The sequence below is a fragment of the Balaenoptera ricei genome, chromosome 4 (genome assembly GCF_028023285.1).
Source record: "Balaenoptera ricei isolate mBalRic1 chromosome 4, mBalRic1.hap2, whole genome shotgun sequence".
Classification (NCBI taxonomy): domain Eukaryota; kingdom Metazoa; phylum Chordata; class Mammalia; order Artiodactyla; family Balaenopteridae; genus Balaenoptera; species Balaenoptera ricei.
The window spans coordinates 92,017,362-92,038,521 of record NC_082642.1 but is presented as its reverse complement, the minus strand read 5'-3'; the positions used below and the strand labels follow the sequence as shown (position 1 = coordinate 92,038,521).

The window sequence follows — 21,160 nt, the reverse complement described above, 5'->3', positions numbered from 1 at the left end:
TGATGAGCATCTGTGGTTTAGCAATATCAGTGGCTTAGAGGAAGCATTGCCACAGTGAGCCAGAGCAGGAGAGGAGGAAAACGGCGGACACCAAGTGGTGGCTTTGAAGACAAGCAATGGGCAGTGCCCCACTGGTATTGCCAATTGCGCTTAGTCTCAACCGGTGGCTATAGTATCATCAATGACTTCATATCTGTGTTCAGGATTCACTCTGATGGCTGGGGTTTCATTAACTTCACTCTTCAGGGATTATGCTCAGGGCTATTCAGGTTTAGTTTCTAATTTCAAGCTGTTTTTCTCAAAGGTGCAAAGGATCTTTTAACTTTTATTATTTTATGAACTTGTTGTCTTAGAGTCTTTCACATTGGGGCAGTTCCCTCTGCTCCCATTCACTCCTCACTCCCAGGCCAGATCATATTTAAATTCTTTGACCACAGTGAAAGAGAAACAGAGAGACTGAGGCAGGTTAAAGGATTTCACTCATTCTCTAAACCTGGTTAATTAGAGCGCAGGGTTTCACTTGCAGTGCTTCAGCCTTTCAAACAGCCAAAGGTCCCAGAGTGGATGCAACTGATGGGCCACTTTGGCTGACAGCAAACAGCAGGGAGGAGTAGTTGTTCCCCGCCCCCTGCAGGTACAGCAGATGACTGTGGGGGTAGACTTCTTTTCAGCCCTTTTTACGGTTTCACTCTAGGTCAAAATCAAGGGCCTGTGGTGACATCCCATCACAATCTTCTTTTACTTAGTTAGACACTAATAGACAAAAATGTCCCCAATTCAGTAGAGAGATGCATATATATGAAAAAAGCAACCTAAACATGATTTTTATACAAAAAACAACTCTGAAGAGGGGATAGTACTACAGATAGGAGGGACTGGGCAGCCTGGGAACACCTGGCCTTAAGAACAATAACCACACAGCCTGTGGTTCTCATTGCTTCCTGGGAGAAAGAAAAATCTTCTGATGACCTTGTCAGCAGGTCTTAAGCTCATGCAGGGGATTTTCCTGAGAGGGTCTCATTACATCTGGATATGGTGTCAGACACCTTAATATGGACACTTCAATAATCATCTCTGAAATGCTTTTTTAGTATCTCTGAGGGCCACTTACGTTAAAGTGATTTAAGTTTGTGTCTTATCTTCACGTTAGACTGTGAGCTCCTAGAAGGCAGAATTCACATATGATTTATTTGTATAGGCCCAGAAGCCAGCATAGTTCCTGGCTAGGGTTGCTAGGTGTAGCAAAAGAATAAAACAGAAATTCCTAAAAAATTATTGTTTATCCAAAATTCAAATTTAACTGGGTGTTCTGTATTTTATCTGGCAATCCTATCCCTGGCATACAGCTAACCTCAATAAATATTGGTGAGTGAGTGAATGAATGAATGAATGACCATCAAAGCAACAAATGAAGAAATAAATGGATAAAAACATGGATTGACCATGTAAAAGCTACTCATGTAAATCATGCCTAACAATTATAAAACATCAAAACTGTGTCTGGATAACATTCTACCTTTGAAAATCTGACAGCCTGGCTTTCACCTGAGATGCATTTTCTATCAGTGCTTCATCAGCCACTTTACTCAGTGTCCCTGTGGGAAGAATACTAATCTTCTGTTAATGGATGTGTTTTGTTCCAACAGTTTTACATCATAATTCCACACATTTCTGATTTCATATGTTTGCTTAATTGTTTATTAGTGTGTACCAGTTTCACAGGAAAATTGACATTGGATGGCGTATGGGGTTCAGTCATTCTGAAGCACAGTCATCTCTGTATCTTCCTTTAAAATTGCCAAAACTGTGCTTTTACTCCAGCCGAACCCTGGGGTTTTGGGTAAAGTCACTCACCTTGATTAAACCATCAGGACCAATACTGTTTGGGAAAAAATATATATTTGGGGGTTAGCTCATTTAACAATTAATCTTAAGAAAGACAATATATAAACAACTCTCTCACTCCAAATTAATTCTGCTGTGGCTCCTGCCCTCATCACCCGCTTTTTCTCCGACCTCTTGACTGCCTGTTCCTCCTCCTCCCCTCCTACCCCACTGGTCAAACCTGAAAGGGAGCCAGAGTCACCTACTGTGCTTGCTGAGACACAGCCACTGGGCCCCGCCCCCAGAGTTTCTGATTTGATGGACTCAGGGAGCAGCCTGAGAAATCCCATTTCTAACACGTTCCCAGGTACTGCTGCTGCTGGTCTGGGTAGCACTCTAAGAATCACTGTTCTATACCATTCCTTCTCTTCTGTTTCTCCTTCTCTTTCTGATCCCTATTTATCATTCTTCACAATATTCCTCTGTTCCCAGAGCAGTATAATACAGTAACCTCACTATATCTTGGCCAGCTAGATTTGTTTCCCGCATACTCTTTCCCCTCCAATTGGTAAATGTTTACTTACACTTCCTGTTCAATGTAGTTGAGCATTCGACTGACGTGTGAGGCAGAGATCTCCCCATCCACTTCAGCGATATACGTGTAGAGAAACTGGAAGGTGCTGAAAGGGATCCGGGGAGGGCCGCCATCGTGGTCAGATGATAGCACTTCACACACTATCTTGAGAGTTCTGGCAATGGTCTGTAAAGCCATAAGGTTAAATGAGGAGAAGGTCACTATTCCAAACTAAATTCCTAAGATCAGTTTAGATAACAACAAAGAAAACAAAAACCTTGCTCTCATAAAATAAAGTGGGGATGACGTAATATTCTGGAAAGCTTGAATTTTTTACACCCAAATGTCATTTAACTCAATCCCAAAATATTGAGTATCTACTGGATGCCTTTCTTTTTTTTTTTTTTTTTTTTTTTATTTATTTTATTTATGGCTGTGTTGGGTCTTCGTTTCTGTCCGAGGGCTTTCTCTAGTTGTGGCAAGCGGGGGCCACTCTTCATTGCAGTGCGCGGGCCTCTCACTATCGCGGCCTCTCTTGTTGCGGAGCACAGGCTCCAGACGCGCAGGCTCAGTAGTTGTGGCTCACGGGCTTTGTTGCTCCACGGCATGTGGGATCTTCCCAGACCAGGGCTCGAACCCGTGTCCCCTGCATTGGCAGGCGGATTCTCAACCACTGCGCCACCAGGGAAGCCCTGGGTGCCTTTCTTTTTCCTTTCCTTTCTTGGTTGGAGGGATACTTTCAAGGAATTAAGTTTATAAGCGGTTGAATGCTTTAAGACATTTATTACTTTAATTAGAATAATCTCACTAAAGGAGGGGAATTTGCTTTTGTAATCTACAAAATTAGAATGATTTCTTCTTACTGCCCTGCACTCTGCTCTCTAAAGGGCTGAAGTGATTAGTCTAGTTTGTGTACTCCAGTGAGACACTTGGAGCAATGCCACAGGAGGGGAGCAGACCACTTTCATTTCCTCTCTCCTGCCCTTGGGGGTTCTCTCCTGGAGGCCATCGTGAAGCACTGTGTGAGGCAGTGTGCCAGGCACTTCCACAAAGGAGGGTGGGAGGGTGGGCACACAGGAGGCGGGTAAGAGGTTGTCAGAGAGGATGGGAGGCCATGTGCATGACTTGCGGTCAGCATGACAGTGATTTTGGGTAGATTTGTGAGCATATGTGCACTGAACTTCCCAATTTCCATCTATAGCTCATCCTCTCTGCTTCTAAAAAAAACCCTACTGCCCTATTGCCTTTGTTCTGTAGTCCTCTTCCTACAGCCTCATCCAAATTGGGGTGCTGTTATGGGCTGAGTTATGTCCACGCAAAATTCATATGTTGAAGCCCTAACCCCTAGAACCTCAGAATGTGACTGTATTTGGAGATAGGGCCCTTAAAGAGCTAATTAAGTTAAAATGAAGTCATCAGAGTGGGTTCTAATCCAATAGGTCTGGTGTCCTTATAAGAAGAGATTAGGATGCAGAGAGAGAGAATGGGGGAGAGAGAGAGAGAGAACGACCAGACACATGCATGCAGAGAGGGACAACCACGTGAAGAAAGAGGGAGACGATAGCCATTTACAAGCCAATGAGACATCTTGATCTCAGACTTCCAGCCTCCAAAACAGTGAGAAAACAAATTGCTGTTGTTTAAGCCACCCAGTCTGTGGTACTTTGTTACAGCAGCCTTAGCACACTAATAAAGGTGCTTTCTACCCTGAACATCTTTTATTGATTATTCAGATAACTCAAATTCTATTGCCCTTATACAATTTTCAAATATTTTCAAATATTTAATAAACAGATGAATGGATAAGAACTCTCTAGACTGGAGCTTTTTGGTAAACTTAAATAAATCAAAAGTAAACAGAGATCTGCATTCTGTTGCACAAGAATTTTTGGTCAGATGGGGATCCACTCCATAGAGATAGCCTGTAAGCATCTTACAAGCCTCATTTTCAAACTCAGAGGTGAAAGGCTCAGAAAGTGAATTATTTGCTAACAAAACATGCCCTTCCTTCCAGTGAACACAATTACACGATCTCTTCTTGTATATGATTGGTAGGTATTCTAGAGGAAGGAGTGGTGAAGGGGAAGAGGAACACAGGTCTGCATACTGTAGCATTTTGAATCACATGCAGATTCGGGAAGTAAATGCACCTGCTTCCTAAAATTCCTGCCATTAGATTCTTCTATAAGGAGGGGACTGGATTTTCTACATGGCCCAGAGATCATGGCTGGCTGGTGAGCTGGCAAAGCAAGGAGGGAATTTCTGGGCTTGCCTCCAAGAATGTAGGGATTAGCAAGAGTGCCACCCTCCTCCAGATGGTGACACCCTGACCACCCTTACATTTAAGTTCCCAGCAATAGTCCAACATGAACCAAGTGGGCAAAATGGGATGGGCCCTGGATCCATAGGGCCCCCTTTATTTACAGACTAGACTTTCATGCTGACTTCACCTCTAGGTGTTCTTTGACATAGGGAGGATGGGGAGCAAAGTCAGACACCTGAGTGCCTCTCAGAATTGGCGCGGTCCACTGTTATCCAGAGCCAGGCCTGATGGTGTCTCAGTGGAAGCAGAGAAGGTGGAATTGAACCACAAGATGTTAGAGATCAAAGGACCTCACGGAACATCTAGGCCAACCTCCCCGTTTTAGCAGGGAGGTAGAAAGAATTCACCTCATGGTTTCCTCTGCCCAGTTTGGGTGGCAGCCATATCAAAGTAAACCTTACAGCTGCAGAGGGAGGGTTGGAATCTGATTTTCCGAAGTCACTCTTGGTTACTGTGAGGTTATGTGGACAAGGAGAGGACTCAGACACCTCCAAGGTGGTGAGGGGCTGTGACATAGAGCACCAAAGGCAGGGAGCAGTTGAGGGCACCCCAGAAGAGACTTAAAGAGGCCCTGAGCACCAGGGAGAATGGAGGTGAGCTGGCTGGGGGACCATCGTGCTGTGAGAGAGACCGAAGACTTCAGCTGCACAGCTAGTGACCACACAGACAAGTATTTCCATGGAGACAAGAGATGCCAGAGAGGACCAAGGGACGTGGGAACCCTCCTCTTGGCTGCTCTGTGATCCCAGCATCACCACTTGCCTTGAACAACTGCCACCTTGAAGAGAGGAGCAGTGGGGAAAAACCTGAGAGACTGAGCAATTTACCTTAAAGCTGTTTTCAGTTATTGCAGCAGATGAAAATTCCTGGGTTGGGTTGCGTCTACTTATTTTCTTCCTCCACCCTTCACGGGTAGGGTAGATGGGGAAGAGCAGGATTAACGACAGAGGAAGTATTGGTACATTTGCCCCCTCCTTGGACATCTCTGAATATGGTGTGAGTAAACTTGTGACCCCGTGAGAATTTCATAAAACGTGCCCATTTTTTATTTCTCCTCTGTGATTTTCCCCAATCCTTGGGGCTATTTCCACAGAAGTGTGATAGTGCTGACTGGCAACTTATCTGCCTCTGCTGCTGCGAGTAGTTTATTCGTTGCATAAAGGTGCTAGAAAGTGCAGCGAAGAAGGAAAAAAACCCCACGAATGGCCTCTCCTCTCTAAAGAAATAATTATGCTGAAAGTTCAGCAGCATCCACGGGAAAAGTTGGACTACAGTATTTCTAGTAACTTTTCTCACAAACAAAAGTGTCTAATGTGCATACCCAGGATATTCGAGAAGAAAGAACAAGATTGTATTTAAATACACTGAATGATTCAAACTACCTTTTTCATACCATTTAGTTTGGGCAGAGGCAATAATTTTCTCATTAAGTTTTAAACTTGTATGTATTTCAGAGATTAAAAAAAAATCATTTTGGGGGCTTCCCTGGTGGCCCAGTGGTTAAGAATCTGCCTGCCAATGCAGGGAACACGGGTTCGAGCCCTGGTCTGGGAAGATCCCACATGCCGCAGAGCAGCTGGGCCCGTGAGCCACAATTACTGAGCCTGCGCATGTGGAGCCTGTGCTCTGCAACGAGAGAGGCCGCGATAGTGAGAGGCCCGCGCACTGCGATGAAGAGTGGCCCCCACTTGCCACAACTAGAGAAAGCCCTCGCACAGAAACGAAGACCCAACACAGCCATAAATAAATAAATAAATAAAATTAAAAAAAAAAATCTTCTTGCTTTGCTAAAAAAAAAAAAATCATTTTTCTGACTCATTTTCATTTAAGTTATTATAATAGTGTTTAACAAGAGTGAGTCCACATATAAGATGATACCTAAAGCTTTTCAGTATGTATATGAACTGGTTTCTTTAAAACAGGAAAACGGCTTTTGCCGTTGTAAATCAAGTCAAATTTGGAAAAGGCATGAATTTGTATGAGCATCCTGCATCCATGGGGATGTCAGGACTATGAGTCTGGAAATAGCCTCATCTCTCCTTTCCTGCTCTCTTCTCTCCGATTTTTCTATCCAATTATGCTTATCAAATAGTAGTTTTCGATAAGGCTGCACCTCTTTTTAAAAATCTCTATTGGTATATCTTCTAGGTGTCTGAAACCCAAGTATAAGCCAATCTTCTACAGCTGGCTCTTGGTTATCTTTAGGAATACGAATGGAGGGAGTGGAGTGGTAATGGAAATAAACCTAAGTGCAATGACTGAAATTCATAAATAATCCAAAACCTGCATGTTAGTCAACCTCTCCCCAGAGCCTGATGACAGCTTTCCCCTCTCTCCTCCTAATCCCTGCTTCTGGCTGATGAGCAGAGAAATGACCTTACTTCAGAGAGGAGAAGGAGTAGACAAGAAGGGGTACACTCCTCATGAGCCCTGGAGAGTTGACTGTGTGTACTTACCAACCCTCCCCCAGCCAGGTCCTGAGAGATTTTCCCTTAAGGAACAAAAACCATTAAAGCTAACTTACAACTCCAAGAGAGCTGCAAGAAAGGGCTAGAAACTTCAGCCACTCAATCTCCTCCGTGAAGCGGCCCACATTCATCACACTATTAAACAGGTTGGGTGGGAGATTCAGCACCTTCCACATCTGGGCCAGCTCATCTGCATGGACGATCAGTCTGCCAGCAACCTGCGGGGCCGGGGACAGACACAAGACAGGGAATGAGGGACAGGACAAGAGAAGGCCCTGAGAAACCTACTCGGGGCAAGGCCCCAGTTCTCCTAGCACACAGCAAGGGGCGGGGGAAGGTGTTGGGTGTCAACAGAGACTCTGTTTGGCAGTTCTTTTTGTAAGGGTAGAGAAATATTCAGCCTAGTGAAGAATGTTCTGAGATATAATCATTCAAACTTCAGGTATCAGAGTTATGGGGAAAACATACATGTATATTACACTTTAATTTTTTTCTAGTGCTTTTATTATCTGCTGTTTCATCCCTAGGTTGTCCCTGTAAGGCAGATAAAGCAGCCTGAAAATGAAACCAAGGGGCAGAGAACTTGTCTGAGACCACTAATTAGTGGTGAAACTAGAACTAGATGTTAAATCTCTTGCTTCTAGACTCCGCTGAGTTCTTTGCACTAGACCCTGAATGCATCGCTCACGCTTTCCTGGGAATAACATGGGGTCTGTGGTCTGGATGCCTAATGTTGCTTGGTCCCAGGTACCTCGGATCTCTGCCATGTTTACTGCACAAGGTGCTTGGTGGTCAAGAGGGAAGGGCACAAATGGCCAGTTGTTGGCCAACAATGCAATAATGGTGCAGATGCCCCAGTGAATACTACACCTTCCCTGGTCCTCTGATTCCAGTGAAATGCTAAGCCTCTGGGACCAAGGCAGTTGGCTAAGTCAGTCCTGAATCACCCCAAACCTCTTGGTCCTGTATCCTAAAGTGAGGTATGGTAGTGCTAAGCCATTTTTCTTGGGAGTTGGCCAAACTGCAAGCTTTCTCAAGACAGACCCTCCTCATCCATTCACAGCACAGCTCCCAGGACGATATGGCTGTGGAGAGAGCCTAAAAGCTAGGCTATGTCTGCACCTGGGGTAACTGGGGAACTATAATATGCCCCTCCCCAACTGTGATTGGCATCATATCTGGGCTTGATCAGTAAGGGAGACACTGGCAAGGCAGGTGGACCTGCACTTTCTGGAGAGAAGGAATTCACATTGCATTGAGCCCCTGGACATTCTGCCAGCTTCAGGACGACGTGGGATGACCCAACTGACAACTCAGCTTACAGCCTATTTCACCATGATTCCTATTTCCCCACAGGAAGATTTACTCTCAGTGCACGGTTTAGTGAATTTTAAGACAATGCTGAGTGGCCAGGTGACTTTTGTCTGTACGCACCCAACCTCGACATCGTCCCTACATTCCCCCTCCGTGCTGCCGTTTGGCCCTTACCCTAGAATGCAGGATCTTTAACAGGTCCGGTGTAAGCTCAGCCCAGTTAGACAAAGTCACTCGCTCAGACCGCTCTCTCACTGGAGGAATCTCTCCACGGGACATAGCTCCAAAATAACTACAAGAAAAAGAAGTTGGGGGGCTAGGGGGACCAGCCTCTACCTCAGTGGCCTCTGGATGCTTTGGGAATCCCCTCTCCCTTTTCTTTGAGGGAAGGGATGGAGGAAAGAACATTTATTAAGTGGCTTCTAAATGCCAGACACTGTTTTTAGTTCATTTATGTACAGGAAAAGCCTGAATGTGTTACTTTACACTTAAGGTATAGAGATGCCTTAGGGAATAAAAAGATTTGTTCTTCTCTAAGGATGAGGAGTACCAGAAGTTTGGTATGGAATTCCCTGAAGCACATTAGGTGTGGGTATTTTTTTCAGTCATTCCCTCCTAAGTGTTTCATATACATGTGTGCACGTGCACACACAGAGACACACACATACATACACACATATAGGCATATATATTGTGATAGATAATATATTGATATATGTATTGTATATGTACATATGCATGTCTATTTTATGTGTATATATATTAAAGGAGAGAGAAAATTGTTATTTTAAATCCCCCACTCTTTTTTATGAAGGAAGAATCCTAGTACCTGGAGGATCTTTTTCTTTCAAATATAAAAGTCTTTATGCTTGGTACGATGGCTATCTACATACTTAAAGTTGGTATTAGGTAGTAGTAGGGGTATGTAATCTTGGAAAGAGGAGTTGGAAGAAAATTAAAATGACTTGCATAAGAAAGGGGAGGAGATGGGGTGCTCTGGGGGGTGAGCCTGGAAGGGTTTCCAGCTGGAGGAAATGAGGCTTGGGGCTCCATTGGGGAGGGGAGAGAAGTTTGGCAGGGCACTAATGGAGGCTCAGGTGAGAAGACAAGCGAAAAAAGGGTTTGAGATGAACTCACATGGGGTGTGTGCTGTAAAATCCTCCTCTATCTTCCTTCAGAAATTTCAGTAACATCTGCCTGCCCATCAGTGCTTTGTGGAATGGACTTTGTTTTGGTGCAGTGTGGAAAAACACTGAGCCCTGTTTTGGGATTGATCTATGATGGGAAGAGGCTGCCTGCAGCAGAGAATGGACATGAGCAGCTGATACTTGGGGCACCGATGCCATATGGGAGGGCCTGTCTTCATCAGAAGCCTTGTTATTGACTACCCCTGCATCACAGCCTCTGCCCCCTCTCTTATTAATTTTATTTTATTAATTTCTCCAGATCCAGGTAATATAAAAAGAATACAGGGCTTCCCTAGTGGCACAGTGGTTAAAAATCCGCCTGCCAGTGCAGGGGACACAGGTTTGAGCCCTGGTCCGGGAAGATCCCACATGCCACGGAGCAACTAAGCCCATGCACCACAACTACTGAGCCTGTGCTCTAGAGCCCGCGTGCCACAACTACTGAAGCCTGTGTGCCTAGAGCCCATGCTCCGCAACAAGAGAAGTCACTGCAATGAGAAGCCCGTGCACTGCAACGAAGAGTAGCCCCCACTCACCGCAACTAAAGAAAGCCCGCACACAGCAGCGAGGACCCAATGCAGCCAAAAATAATAATAATAATTAAAAAAAAAAAAAAGAATACAGAGGGAATTTTATAAAAGCCATACAATGATGGGGCAAACCACTCTCTGTCTCTAAGCCACCGCACAATGCAGAGCAACGGCTTCCAGTACCAAAACATCTTCCAGGAACCCCTTGGAGGTCACCAGCAGGGAGAGCAGAAGAAACAATTTCAGGCGACCTCTACCAATGTGCATGAGCAGCCTCCGCAGACAGGTCAGTGGTCGGGTGGGTGTGGCTCAGCAGCAATGTCTTTGGACCTTGTAGCAGAGTTGGTTAGAGAACGTGGAAATGAGGCTGCAGTCATGGATTTCATCCTCTATGGGTTATTTAGCTTCATCTGCAGTGAGCAGTTCCGTGGTTCTTCATATTTGTGTGGTCACACTTACCCACCACAAGACAAATTAGTTTATGTCCTGCTGATGTCTGGTAGATGGTTTCTTCATGGACAACACATATGCAGGGAAACTTCTGCTTGTGGTGAATTAAGTAGACATTTCATCTTGGAAATACTTTGTGGAGTTTTACCTCTAAAATGCTGCAGGTTTGTAAGTTACCTAAAACCGTCTGACAAGTGCTTTCCGTGTCTGAATACATGGAGAGTGTTCTTAGATCATGTTCTCCTTTTTCATTGTAGTTAAACTACAAACTGATTCTTCACAGATATCTAAGACATTTATAGCACATGATACAATATGGGAGCAAGCAGGCTACAACAGTGGAATGTTTTCTCCCATAAATGTCAGGGACAATACCAAGAAATGTCATTTTTCTTGCTATAAAAGCAGTGCAAGAACAATAAAATGGGGTTTTAAACTATTGTATAGTATAAAACAAAGTCTGTCTGAGTGTGCCAAAAGAAATTAGTCTTCTGACGCTCAAGTTCAATCTTAGAGGTAATATATAAAATTTAGAATAGAAAACTAAACAGAGTTCATTACTAGGCAAAGCAACCCCATTTGTGTCTGTTTTTATGAGCACCACGGGCTTATTTTCCTTCCATTTGTAAAAGCCTCATCCTAGCCCAGCCCAGGAGCAGGAGCGCACTGGCCAAGGCTCTGTGAGGCTCCTCTTAGCTTACGTCGTGAGCCTTCTCAAAGGCGTCCGCACCTTCTTCTCCCCACCTGCCCACTGCACCTCCTCAACCTCATGCTGCGGACCTTCTCCCCTCCCCCATCCCACCAGCTCCGCTCTGCAGCCTCTTACTCCTCACCCCCCTCTCCCACTGAAGCCCTACTAAGGAGGTCATCACCCAGCAGTAAAAGTCGCCTGAAAATGGTCCCCGGGAGGTCTGGTCAGCTCCTAACTCCTGCCCCAAGCCTCAGTTCCCCAGGTTCAAGCAGGCAGTTCTGTCTGAGAAGCAATTTCGTAGCTGGGAGGCTTTGTGTGTGAAGCTGTTTCAGCCTCAGCCAGCAGTTATCTTGTAAGCTCCTTCCATCGAGCAGCCTCTGGAGGTGTCTCCTGAAGGAGGACACCTGTGGTTGAGGCACGCTGTTTGCAGCCAAGCCGCTGCTCCGCCTGCCCCCATAACTCTTGCCTCGCTTCTCCAGAATGCGACGTGTACTGTGTGGACATCCTTATGCTGAAGGAACATGTTAGTTCAAAGACACAGTCAAGAAAATAACAATTTCCCCAAAGACAAGATACAAAGTGTCTGGCTGGGGCGCAAGAATGAGTCTTAACAGCAGTAGAGGAAGGTGTCCCATTCAAGGAGTAAACTCAGGAGCGAAGCCACTTGGACTGATCCCACACAATCCTCCACCTGGGCTCATCACATCGCTCCCCCACAGGTGCACTGCTGCCATCTAGTGGTTAAACCTGAGGATGAGGCCCCTGGTTTACACCAGGGAAAGGCAGGCTAAGCTCCGCGGGATTCTGAACCCTTCTTTCCACTGGGACGGGGGTGGGGGAGGGGTGGAGGTGGAGGGCAGACACAGGGTGGAGTGTGCGTGTGTGATGTGATGTGGTAATCTGACTCTTGCTGATTGCCCTAGGACACTTTGCCTATAGCCCTGGCGTCCTATTGCTCAGTCTCGTTCCCTTGGGGGAGGGCCTCCATCCTCGCCCGGTTTGCTGTGTTTACGTGTGGATTTTAAAGCACCAAAGCAATGCAAGAACTGAACATCCCAAAGATTATGCCGATCAGTCCCGACTCCCAGGCTGCAGCCATGACAACCTCCTCAGTTTTCCAAGACCTTCCCTCCTCCACCCCCTACCTCCACCTCCAATGGGAACCAGGGGCTGGAGGTGAGAAAGGAGTACGTACTCGGCGGCCCACTGGATGAGATCTTGCGGCTGTGTCCGAATGGCGGCTTTGGTAAATTGCTTCAGCAATTCCGGCAGCTCCGGGGGGATGCATATTTGCTTATGTGTCTGAGGCATTGATTGGTTGACCTATTGTCGGGGTTGGGGGTGGGGGGAGGAATAAACAAAATGAGAATCTTTGAATCATAAAATGACAGGAATCTTGGACAGGAGGTCATCCAGCCTCTGTTAGACACTCTCAGTATTGGGGAGTTCACTACCCCACAAGACAGATCTCCAAGGTTAGAAAGTGTTTCACTAATCCCTGCTTTTTGTTGTTGTAATTCCTTCATTTACATCAAAAACACAGAATACTATTTGTTCATTAAAAAGTAGAGATTAACAAGAGGTAAGCAAAAGTATCCCTGATGATATCCCAAAATACTGGCTGTCTCCTTCCAGAATTTTTTCAATGTAAATATATATTTGTATATATAAAAATGGGGACATACAAAACAGCTTATTTACTCAGCATCTTATCATGACCATCTTCCATATCATACAACTCTTATTGGCCCAATAAGCATCGTAGCAAAATTTACTCTGTGAATCCTCTATTACTTGACATTGGGTTACGTATTTCCAAATAAAAATAATCATTAAACAGCCATTTGATGAACATCTCTCTGCACATTTGCAGGTACTTATCCACTTTAATTGTAAAAGAGAAACTTGTATATTTCACTCAAAAAGTTCTAGGATAAATTGAAACAAAACATGAAAATCCATAGATGGTATGCAACACTATACACAAATAAACGGCAGATGAAAAGTCTTTGCTTTTAGTAGAGAAAGAGAGACTAGATGTTCTGAAAAGCCCTGTCTCTTCAAAACACCTGGATATGAGACAAATCCGAGCAAACATACCTTTCAAATTTCCTTGCTGAGCTTGCAAGAAAGTGAGGGAAATCCTCATGTGCTAAATAAGTGAGTAAAGCAGAAACCAGAGTGGAAAGCAAATGAAGAAATTAGGGCTGACTTGGGGGCAAATGTAGACACCAGGAACTTGAAGCTTTGAGATAAATGGCCAGGCAAGGACTGAAGAAGTAAATAGCTGAAAGGAAGACTCTCTTATCCCCCCAAATCTGAAACCCTTCAAGGCTCACACACTCTAAGTGTGAAAGGGTGGGACTGAAAATATCTGCCTAATGGCAGGGGGGAAGAGGCACAGAAATCTTTCTCTCTTGCTGCTACTTTTTGGGGGAGAAATAGTCTTCCACGAATCTGTAGCCACAATCTAGGTCTAAGTTTTAAATTTATACCACCAGCCTGGTTGGGAAATCCCAAGACAAGAAACCAAAGTGGCCTCAGGTTGGTGGTACTCCATTATCTTTTACTTTATGTTCTTTTATTTAGAGGAAGAAGAGTATAAAGATATTAATTTTAAACTTTGTAAAAAGTCAAGTGCGCATGGCAAAATTTCAAGGGTAATTACTATAAAAGTAATATTACCACCAAATCAGTAGAAAGGAGAAGAGGAATTAAAAGCACTAACAACACAAAACAAATTGACTGATCCAAAAGAAGGCAAGAAAGGAGGGGCTGGGGGAAACATAGGAAAGGTGGATAAACAACATGATAGAGGAGAACCCATATATGTCAGTAATCACAATAAAAAGGAAAGGTCTTAAATGTGCCAGTTAAAATATAGAAATTATCAGACTGGATTTTTAAAATATCCAGCTGTAGGCACATCTGAAAAGACACAAGGACCAGAAAGACTGAAGGTAAAAGGATATATGGATAAATAGGCAAATAATAACCAAAAGAAAGTTGATGTAGATGTGTTAATACCAGACAAAAGAGACTTTAAGGCAAAATGCATTGTTAGGAATAAAGAGGGTCACTACATAATGTAAAAGCTTCAATTCATTGAAAGACAGCACAGTTCTCAGTGAGTGTGCTACAGACATCACCATTGGTGAATCTCACGATGCTGGGTGAAAAAAGCCGTATATTGTTTAGGGTCACAAATATAAAAAGAATAGTATTACAAGAAATTTAATTATAAAGAAATATAAGAAAGAGCAAGGGATGATAAACACAAATTCAGAATGGCATTATCCTCGGTAGGCGAGGGAGAGGGATATCATCAGGGAGACACAACAGGAGTTCCAACACTATTAGTAATGTTCTGTTTCAAGCTGGATGGTAGCTTCCTACATGTTTGTTTCATTATTATTCTGCCTAAATTTACGTTATGCATTTTATTCGTATGTATGAAATATTTCATAATTTAAAGAGTTACTGCTACAAGTTGATTGTTTCTGATAACTTTTCATTTTATCTAACAAAGGACAGTGACTTATTTTGCTCATATTGTCTAATATATATATGTGGTAAAATATACATACATAAAATTGACCACTTTAACCATTTCTAAGTGTACAGTTCAGTGGCATTAGATACATTCGTTGTTGTGCAACCGTCACCACCACCCATCTTCACAACTTTTTCATCTTCCCAAACCGAAACTGTACCCATTAAACAATAACTCCCATTCCCCTCCCCGCAGCCTGGCAACCACCATTCTACCTCCTGTCTCTGTGAATCTGACTCCTCTAGGGACCTCATATAAGTGGAATCAGACAATATTTATCCTTTTGTGTCTGGCTTATTTCACTTAGTATTAAGGTTCATCCATGTTGTAGCATGTGTCAGAATTTCTTTCCTTTTTAAGGCCGAATAATATTCTATTGTTTGTATAGACCACATTTTGTTTATCCATTCATCTTTTGATGAATTGTTGATGAGTTGTTTCCACCTTTTGGCTATTGTGAATAATGCTGCCATGAACAGTACCTGCTCCAGTCCCTGCTTTCAATTCTTTTGAGTATATACTCAGAAGTGGGATTGCTGGATCAGATAGTAATTCTAATTTTAATTTTTTGAGGAACCACCATACTGTCTTCCACAGTGCCTGCATCATTTTACTGTCTGCATATATTTTGACAGGACCTTTTAAGTTTTTGTGCAGTTGTTTGATTTCTATTCTGAAGGCTCAGTGGCCTCATGTCAATAGAAAGATGGTCCAACTCTAATTAAATAGGCCTCCATGACAACAATAGTAATGATAACCCTTTGTTGGTATAGAGCAAATATAAGAAAGCCTTTACTTCACCTTACTGCCTCTTCTAACAACTGTTCTGTGATCTCTCTTCATTTTGGGGCAAAGACTGTCTAGTAAGTTTTTCATACCTAGTCTTTTTTCTCAATGCTCAATCCTTGTTTAACCTCTTGCAACTTTTTCTGCTCTCACCATTCCATTGGTCCCTTAAAGTCATCAGTTACATCTATTAACTTCTTATCTGTGCCAGATGAGATAATTCTGTGCTAAGTATTCCGTATACATTTTTTCCACTTAATCCACAACATATCCATATGAGGTAGGTGTATTATCACCATTTTACAGATGACGATGAAACTAAGAAAGACGATAAAACCTTTGAAATGACACGTAACTTATAAGTAACAGGCAGGATTTGAACATACACAGTCTGAGGCTGGAGATGGCCAGTTAAACATGACTGTCATTCCTTTCTTGAGGCTTTCTCTGTTTTTGATGGCATACACTATTCTTGTTTTTATATTTTCCTCAACACCCCTCCTCTGTCTCCCTAGCTCTTCTTCCCCCTTCCCCCTGCTAAGCAAGACTTAGTAATCTTCCCAAAGCTCAGTCTCTAGCATTCTGTCATTCTTGGAGAGCTCACATCTACTACGAAACGGTATTGATGACACTTGTTGGTCCGTCCCAGACCTCTGACCTGTGCTACATTTCACACTCCTTACTGCTTCCAGGACATCTCCACTAAAACTCATTCTCCATCTCCCAACTAAGTCCTCTCTCCAGATTTGTTTCAGAACACGATACCACCATTTCCTCAGTCATTTGGCCTCTATTCTCTTTAATCTGTTGACTCTGTCACCGAATCCCATTGATGTTTCCTTGGAAATGTGTCTCCAAACTCATCCCTTCCTCTTTTTTTCTACTTCTTTTAGTCTGGTTCGGCCCCTTGCCTCCTTACGGGCAACCCTGTCTTGGGTCATTCTCTGGTCTATTCTGGCCGGTGTGTCCAGATCTATCTTCTACTGTTGTTAATAGGTGAGAGAGCCTGGCTCACAAAATGATAATCATATCCTGACTTTCAAGGTTCTCCATGATTTATACATGTAATTTTATACTATAATTTTTTACTAGTATTTACGAACACAAATTTCTAACACATAGTCTACTCTGGCCACTTTCCAAGAAATTATATATTCAAAGCTTAACACTTTCTCATCCATTGTTAGCAGTACCCTATCCTCAGTATGTTGCTAATTCTGGCTGGCTTACTTGAGGTGCCCTCCCTCTTCCTTTCCATCTGTTAAAAACCTGCACACCCTGGCCAAGGTTCATCTTGAGTCCATACTATGCCATAAGCCTTCCTACAAAGCTTGAGTATCATCAAATATTATTTGTAGTACACATTTTACCATTTCATCCTATTCTGCCTTTATAGATCTCTAAAGCTGAGCTTCCCACAAGTGGTCATAGCAGAATGGGTTACAGGTGTGCCATGAGAGGCTCATGGCTGTAAACTTTTCATAGTGATAACAAAATTTACAACCATTTACAAATTTATAACAGTTGAAATTATATTTGGATACATATTTTGCTCAGTCAGTAAACTTCCAGATTTCAGTAATTATTGTTTTTGCCCTTAAGGTTTTATGCACAGCACCTGCCAGCAGAGATGCTTATATAGAATTTCCCCCTTTAACCACCATGTTAAAACCATCTCTGTAAGTCTGATTATTGTTTTAATTGCAATGTATTTATTGTCAGTGAAATCTTTTGTGCATAAGTGTTTCAAATACTTAGTTCTTCCTTTGATTTAATTTGCTCTTATTTTTAAAATTATTTTCTCCCCAAAAAGAAGGCATGTTTTCATAATCATCATTTGTCTCTGATAAAACATAATTGATTTTGTTTATTTTTTTTAATTGTGGCTTTGATTTATAGGTTTATTTATCCTTGGCTTTTGATGTAAAATATCCAAAATCTGATTCTGAATGGAATTTTATAATGACATTATTTGTTTATAGAAATAAAAAAAAGTTTGCTTCTAAAAGCAAATAATAGTGGAAAATAATTTAATTGGTTCAGTAAAGGGACTGTAGGCCTTTAATATTCTTATAAAAATATTTTTCAAAATATTTTAACTATACTTGAGTATAAGTAATATTTATATTTTGTGGAAAATTTACATTTTAATTATTAAATTAAATGGTAATATTTCTAAAAATTCCCCTTATCAAATGCTTAATTTTTCAAAAGTTTTGTGATTTATTTAAAAATATTCTTAAGAAAATGGACAATCTTATTGCTGTAGTAAAAAGTTCTGTAGTCTCCTTAAGTATTTTAAATATACGATTTATTTTCCCACTATAAAGGATAATTTTAAATTAAATATTAAAGTCTAATTATAGTTTCATACATTTTAGAGTTTCACAGACATATACGTGTAGTCCAAAATATAAATTTAAATCACTTATTAGACAAAATAGTGAGGATTATTTCAAATTTGGATTTGTTTGCTCTGATAATTTTTTTCTTTACCCAAATATCTGCCTAAATATCTCATTTTCATGGAGAAGTTATCAAATGAAAAAAATGGTGCCGGGTTAATTATGCCAGAGCCTTAATAGAAAATATCTATATTATACAGATAGTCTTTGAGAGATTAATTCTTAAAATTTTTCATCTCAGCACCCCTTACATTCCTAAAAGTTATTGTGGACCCTAAAGATCTTTTGTTAATGTGGGTTATATCTTGCAATATTTATCATTTTAGAAATTCAAAAATATTTATTTTAAAATAAAAATAACTCTTTTACATGTTAACATAAGTAACATTTTTATGAAAAATAACTATAGTTTCCAGAAACAAACAAACAAAAATCCTTAATGAGAAGCATGGCATTGTTTTACATTTTCTGAAAATCTTTTAATGTCCGGCTTAATAGAAGACACTTAGATTCTCATATCTGCTTTGCATTCAATCCGTTTGATTGAATTCAATCACACATCATATAGCTTCTGGAAAACTCCACTGTACACTCTTAAGAAGGAGAGTGAGGAGGACATACAATGTCTTAGTATTATTACAAAAATAGTTTTACCTTCATGGATTCCTACCCCCTAAAGTGTCAAGGATCCTCAGAAGTCCCTGAAACCACACTTTGAAAACCACTGTTCAGTGGGACTGTTTACAGCAGTGTTTACAACTACAACAGTAGTTTACATCAGATTGGGTTCAGGAAGAACTAAAGCCAAAATGTCTCCCACAATTAGAGAATCACTCATTTTATTTTTTATTTTTATTTTTTATTTTTTATTTTTTTAATTTAATTTTATTTTTTTGGCTGTGTTGGGTCTTCATTGCTGCGCGCGGGCTTTCTCTAGTTGCGGTGAGTGGGGGCTACTCTTTGTTGCGGTGCGCAGGCTTCTCATTGCGGTGGCTTCTCTTTTTGTGGAGCACGGGCTCTAGGGTGCGTGGGCTTCAGTAGTTGTGGCACGCAGGCTCAGTAGTTGTGGCACACGGGCTTAGTTGCTCCGCAGCATGTGGGATCTTCCTGGACCAGGGCTCGAACCCGTGTCCCCTGCGTTGGCAGGCGGATTCGTAACCACTGCGCCACCAGGGAAGGCCCAGAATCACTCATTTTAACAGCCTGCCTAAGAAATGACCATGTTTGGAACCAAATGAAGCAAAGGAAATATAAAAATGGAACATTACTATTAGAAGATGCATTGATGACAGTCTCTACAAGATCTAATCAAAGTGTTTCCCTGAAGGGTGATGAATCTACAGATGTTAGTAACAATGTTCAGTTAATAGAACTAGTTAGAATCCCTGGAGAGGAAGGCTTGGAAAAATATTGATTTGCCAGAAAGTACCAAAACAAACTACTCAGGATCAGGTATTTGGAGTAGGAACTAAACACTTTAAAACAAATAAGATTTTCTGGATTATGCAAGCAAAACGGTTTCTTTCTTTCTTTCTTTTTTTTTTTTAAAGACTGGGTAGGATTTTTTTTTTTTAATTAAAAAAAATTTTTTTTAATTTAATTAATTTATTTATTTATGGCTGCGTTGGGTTTTCGTTTCTGTGCGAGGGCTTTCTCTAGTTGCGGCAAGCAGGGGCCACTCTTCATCGTGGTGCGCGGGCCTCTCACTATCGTGGCCTCTCTTGTTGCGGAGCACAGGCTCCAGACGCGCAGGCTCAGTAGTTGTGGCTCACGGGCCCAGTTGCTCCGCGGCATGTGGGATCTTCCCAGACCAGGGCTCGAACCCGTGTCCCCTGCATTAGCAGGCAGATTCTCAACCACTGCGCCACCAGGGAAGCCCGCAAAATGGTTTTTGTACTGGTGGGAAAGCTGTGATGGCAGGGAGGTGGGAAGGCTTTATGTCATATCTGTTCTCCATGTTCTGAACACCTGAGATGCAAGACATTGTTTTGTTCACATTGAGCTCTTGTCTGTACATTTGCCTATAGATGTGGATTCCATATTAAAGGATGTTGGTAATAAAATCCAGGCTGCTATGGTTCTGTCTGTTTTTAGCTTTATGTGAAGAAACAGTCTGCTGTCTCCTACTAAGTCACCTATCAAAGGAAAAGCTTTCCCTCCCCCACCCTGGAGGTTAGGAGCTAAAAGAGGAATTGAAAAATGTCAATGATCCTTATTGCAGAATTGTTGAGGAGAGTTTCTTGTCTTCAGAAAATTGGCTTACTTGACATTTTCGAGCACCAGAATGAATTTAATCAAAATCACAATGAATGTGTGAAAATATAATAAAATGTACCAACAATGCTCATAGATTCAAAGGAAACATGAGGTTAGAAGTAGTTCGGGGGGAGTTTAATATTTCTAATTTCAACTCTAAAGAAGACTGGTAGCAAAACATCTGTTAGGTGTCACGTTACTTGGAAATACATGATATAAAAAATTTAAGTGCATTAGAAATCCATTCACATTAACCTAAGAATTTCAAAGACAGAAGAAATCAAATTGTTCAGATTCTGGTTAATAGTGAGAAAGGAGTTCCTGTTAATTGGAGAAAAACCAATAAATACCATTTTAACATTTGCTAAGCCCCATCTGTGAGGCAAGCTTTCTCACTGATGGTGACTATCAGAATTTGAAGAAAACATCATTAAAAATTTTTGGTCAGGAACTACATGTAGTTATTTCAACACAAAACTTGATATAAAGCAAAATCATGATGTGAGCTTTATTTCTCTCTAAAAGGTTAAAAATTTTTTTATTTGGAAGTTTTATTCAAAGTAAACATTTAGTATCTTCACTCTCTAACTTTTTATCGCCATTATATTCAAACTACATTGAATTTTTCATAAGCTCCATATAGACCTCCCAAAACCCTACAGTGTACCCCAGTGTGCTTTATAAAGATTTCTGTGTGCCTTGATTTTGAAAAAGGTTAGGAAGCTCTGGTGTAAAGTCCAGTTTCAAGCGCTCCAGTTGAAAAACTTTTAAGTTTTGTTGTTTCAATGTTTTAAGATTA

At 41.8% G+C, this 21,160-nt stretch overlaps 1 protein-coding gene across 1 annotated transcript; it reads right to left on the bottom strand.

Moving 5' to 3' along the window:
- Positions 1-1,798: 1,798 nt before the first annotated feature.
- Positions 1,799-12,672, bottom strand: ROPN1 (rhophilin associated tail protein 1). The gene is made up of 5 exons (XM_059922117.1): positions 12,557-12,672; positions 8,678-8,795; positions 7,246-7,407; positions 2,409-2,584; positions 1,799-1,879 (listed from the first exon to the last, which is right to left on the bottom strand). Exons 1-5 carry the CDS (start codon positions 12,670-12,672, stop codon positions 1,813-1,815), a joined length of 639 nt encoding a protein of 212 aa, XP_059778100.1. The 3' UTR covers positions 1,799-1,812.
- Positions 12,673-21,160: the final 8,488 nt, after the last annotated feature.

Bases quoted from the DNA above. Each gene is read 5' to 3' on its own strand.
- ROPN1 (XM_059922117.1), bottom strand. From the start codon at position 12,672: ATGCCTCAGACACATAAGCAAATATGCATCCCCCCGGAGCTGCCGGAA. The intron at 8,796-12,556 runs GTACGTACTCCT...TTTTTCTTGTAG, and splicing joins CTCATCCAGTGGGCCGCCGA to TTATTTTGGAGCTATGTCCC. The intron at 7,408-8,677 runs GTAAGGGCCAAA...CCGGCCCCGCAG, and splicing joins TAAAGATCCTGCATTCTAGG to GTTGCTGGCAGACTGATCGT.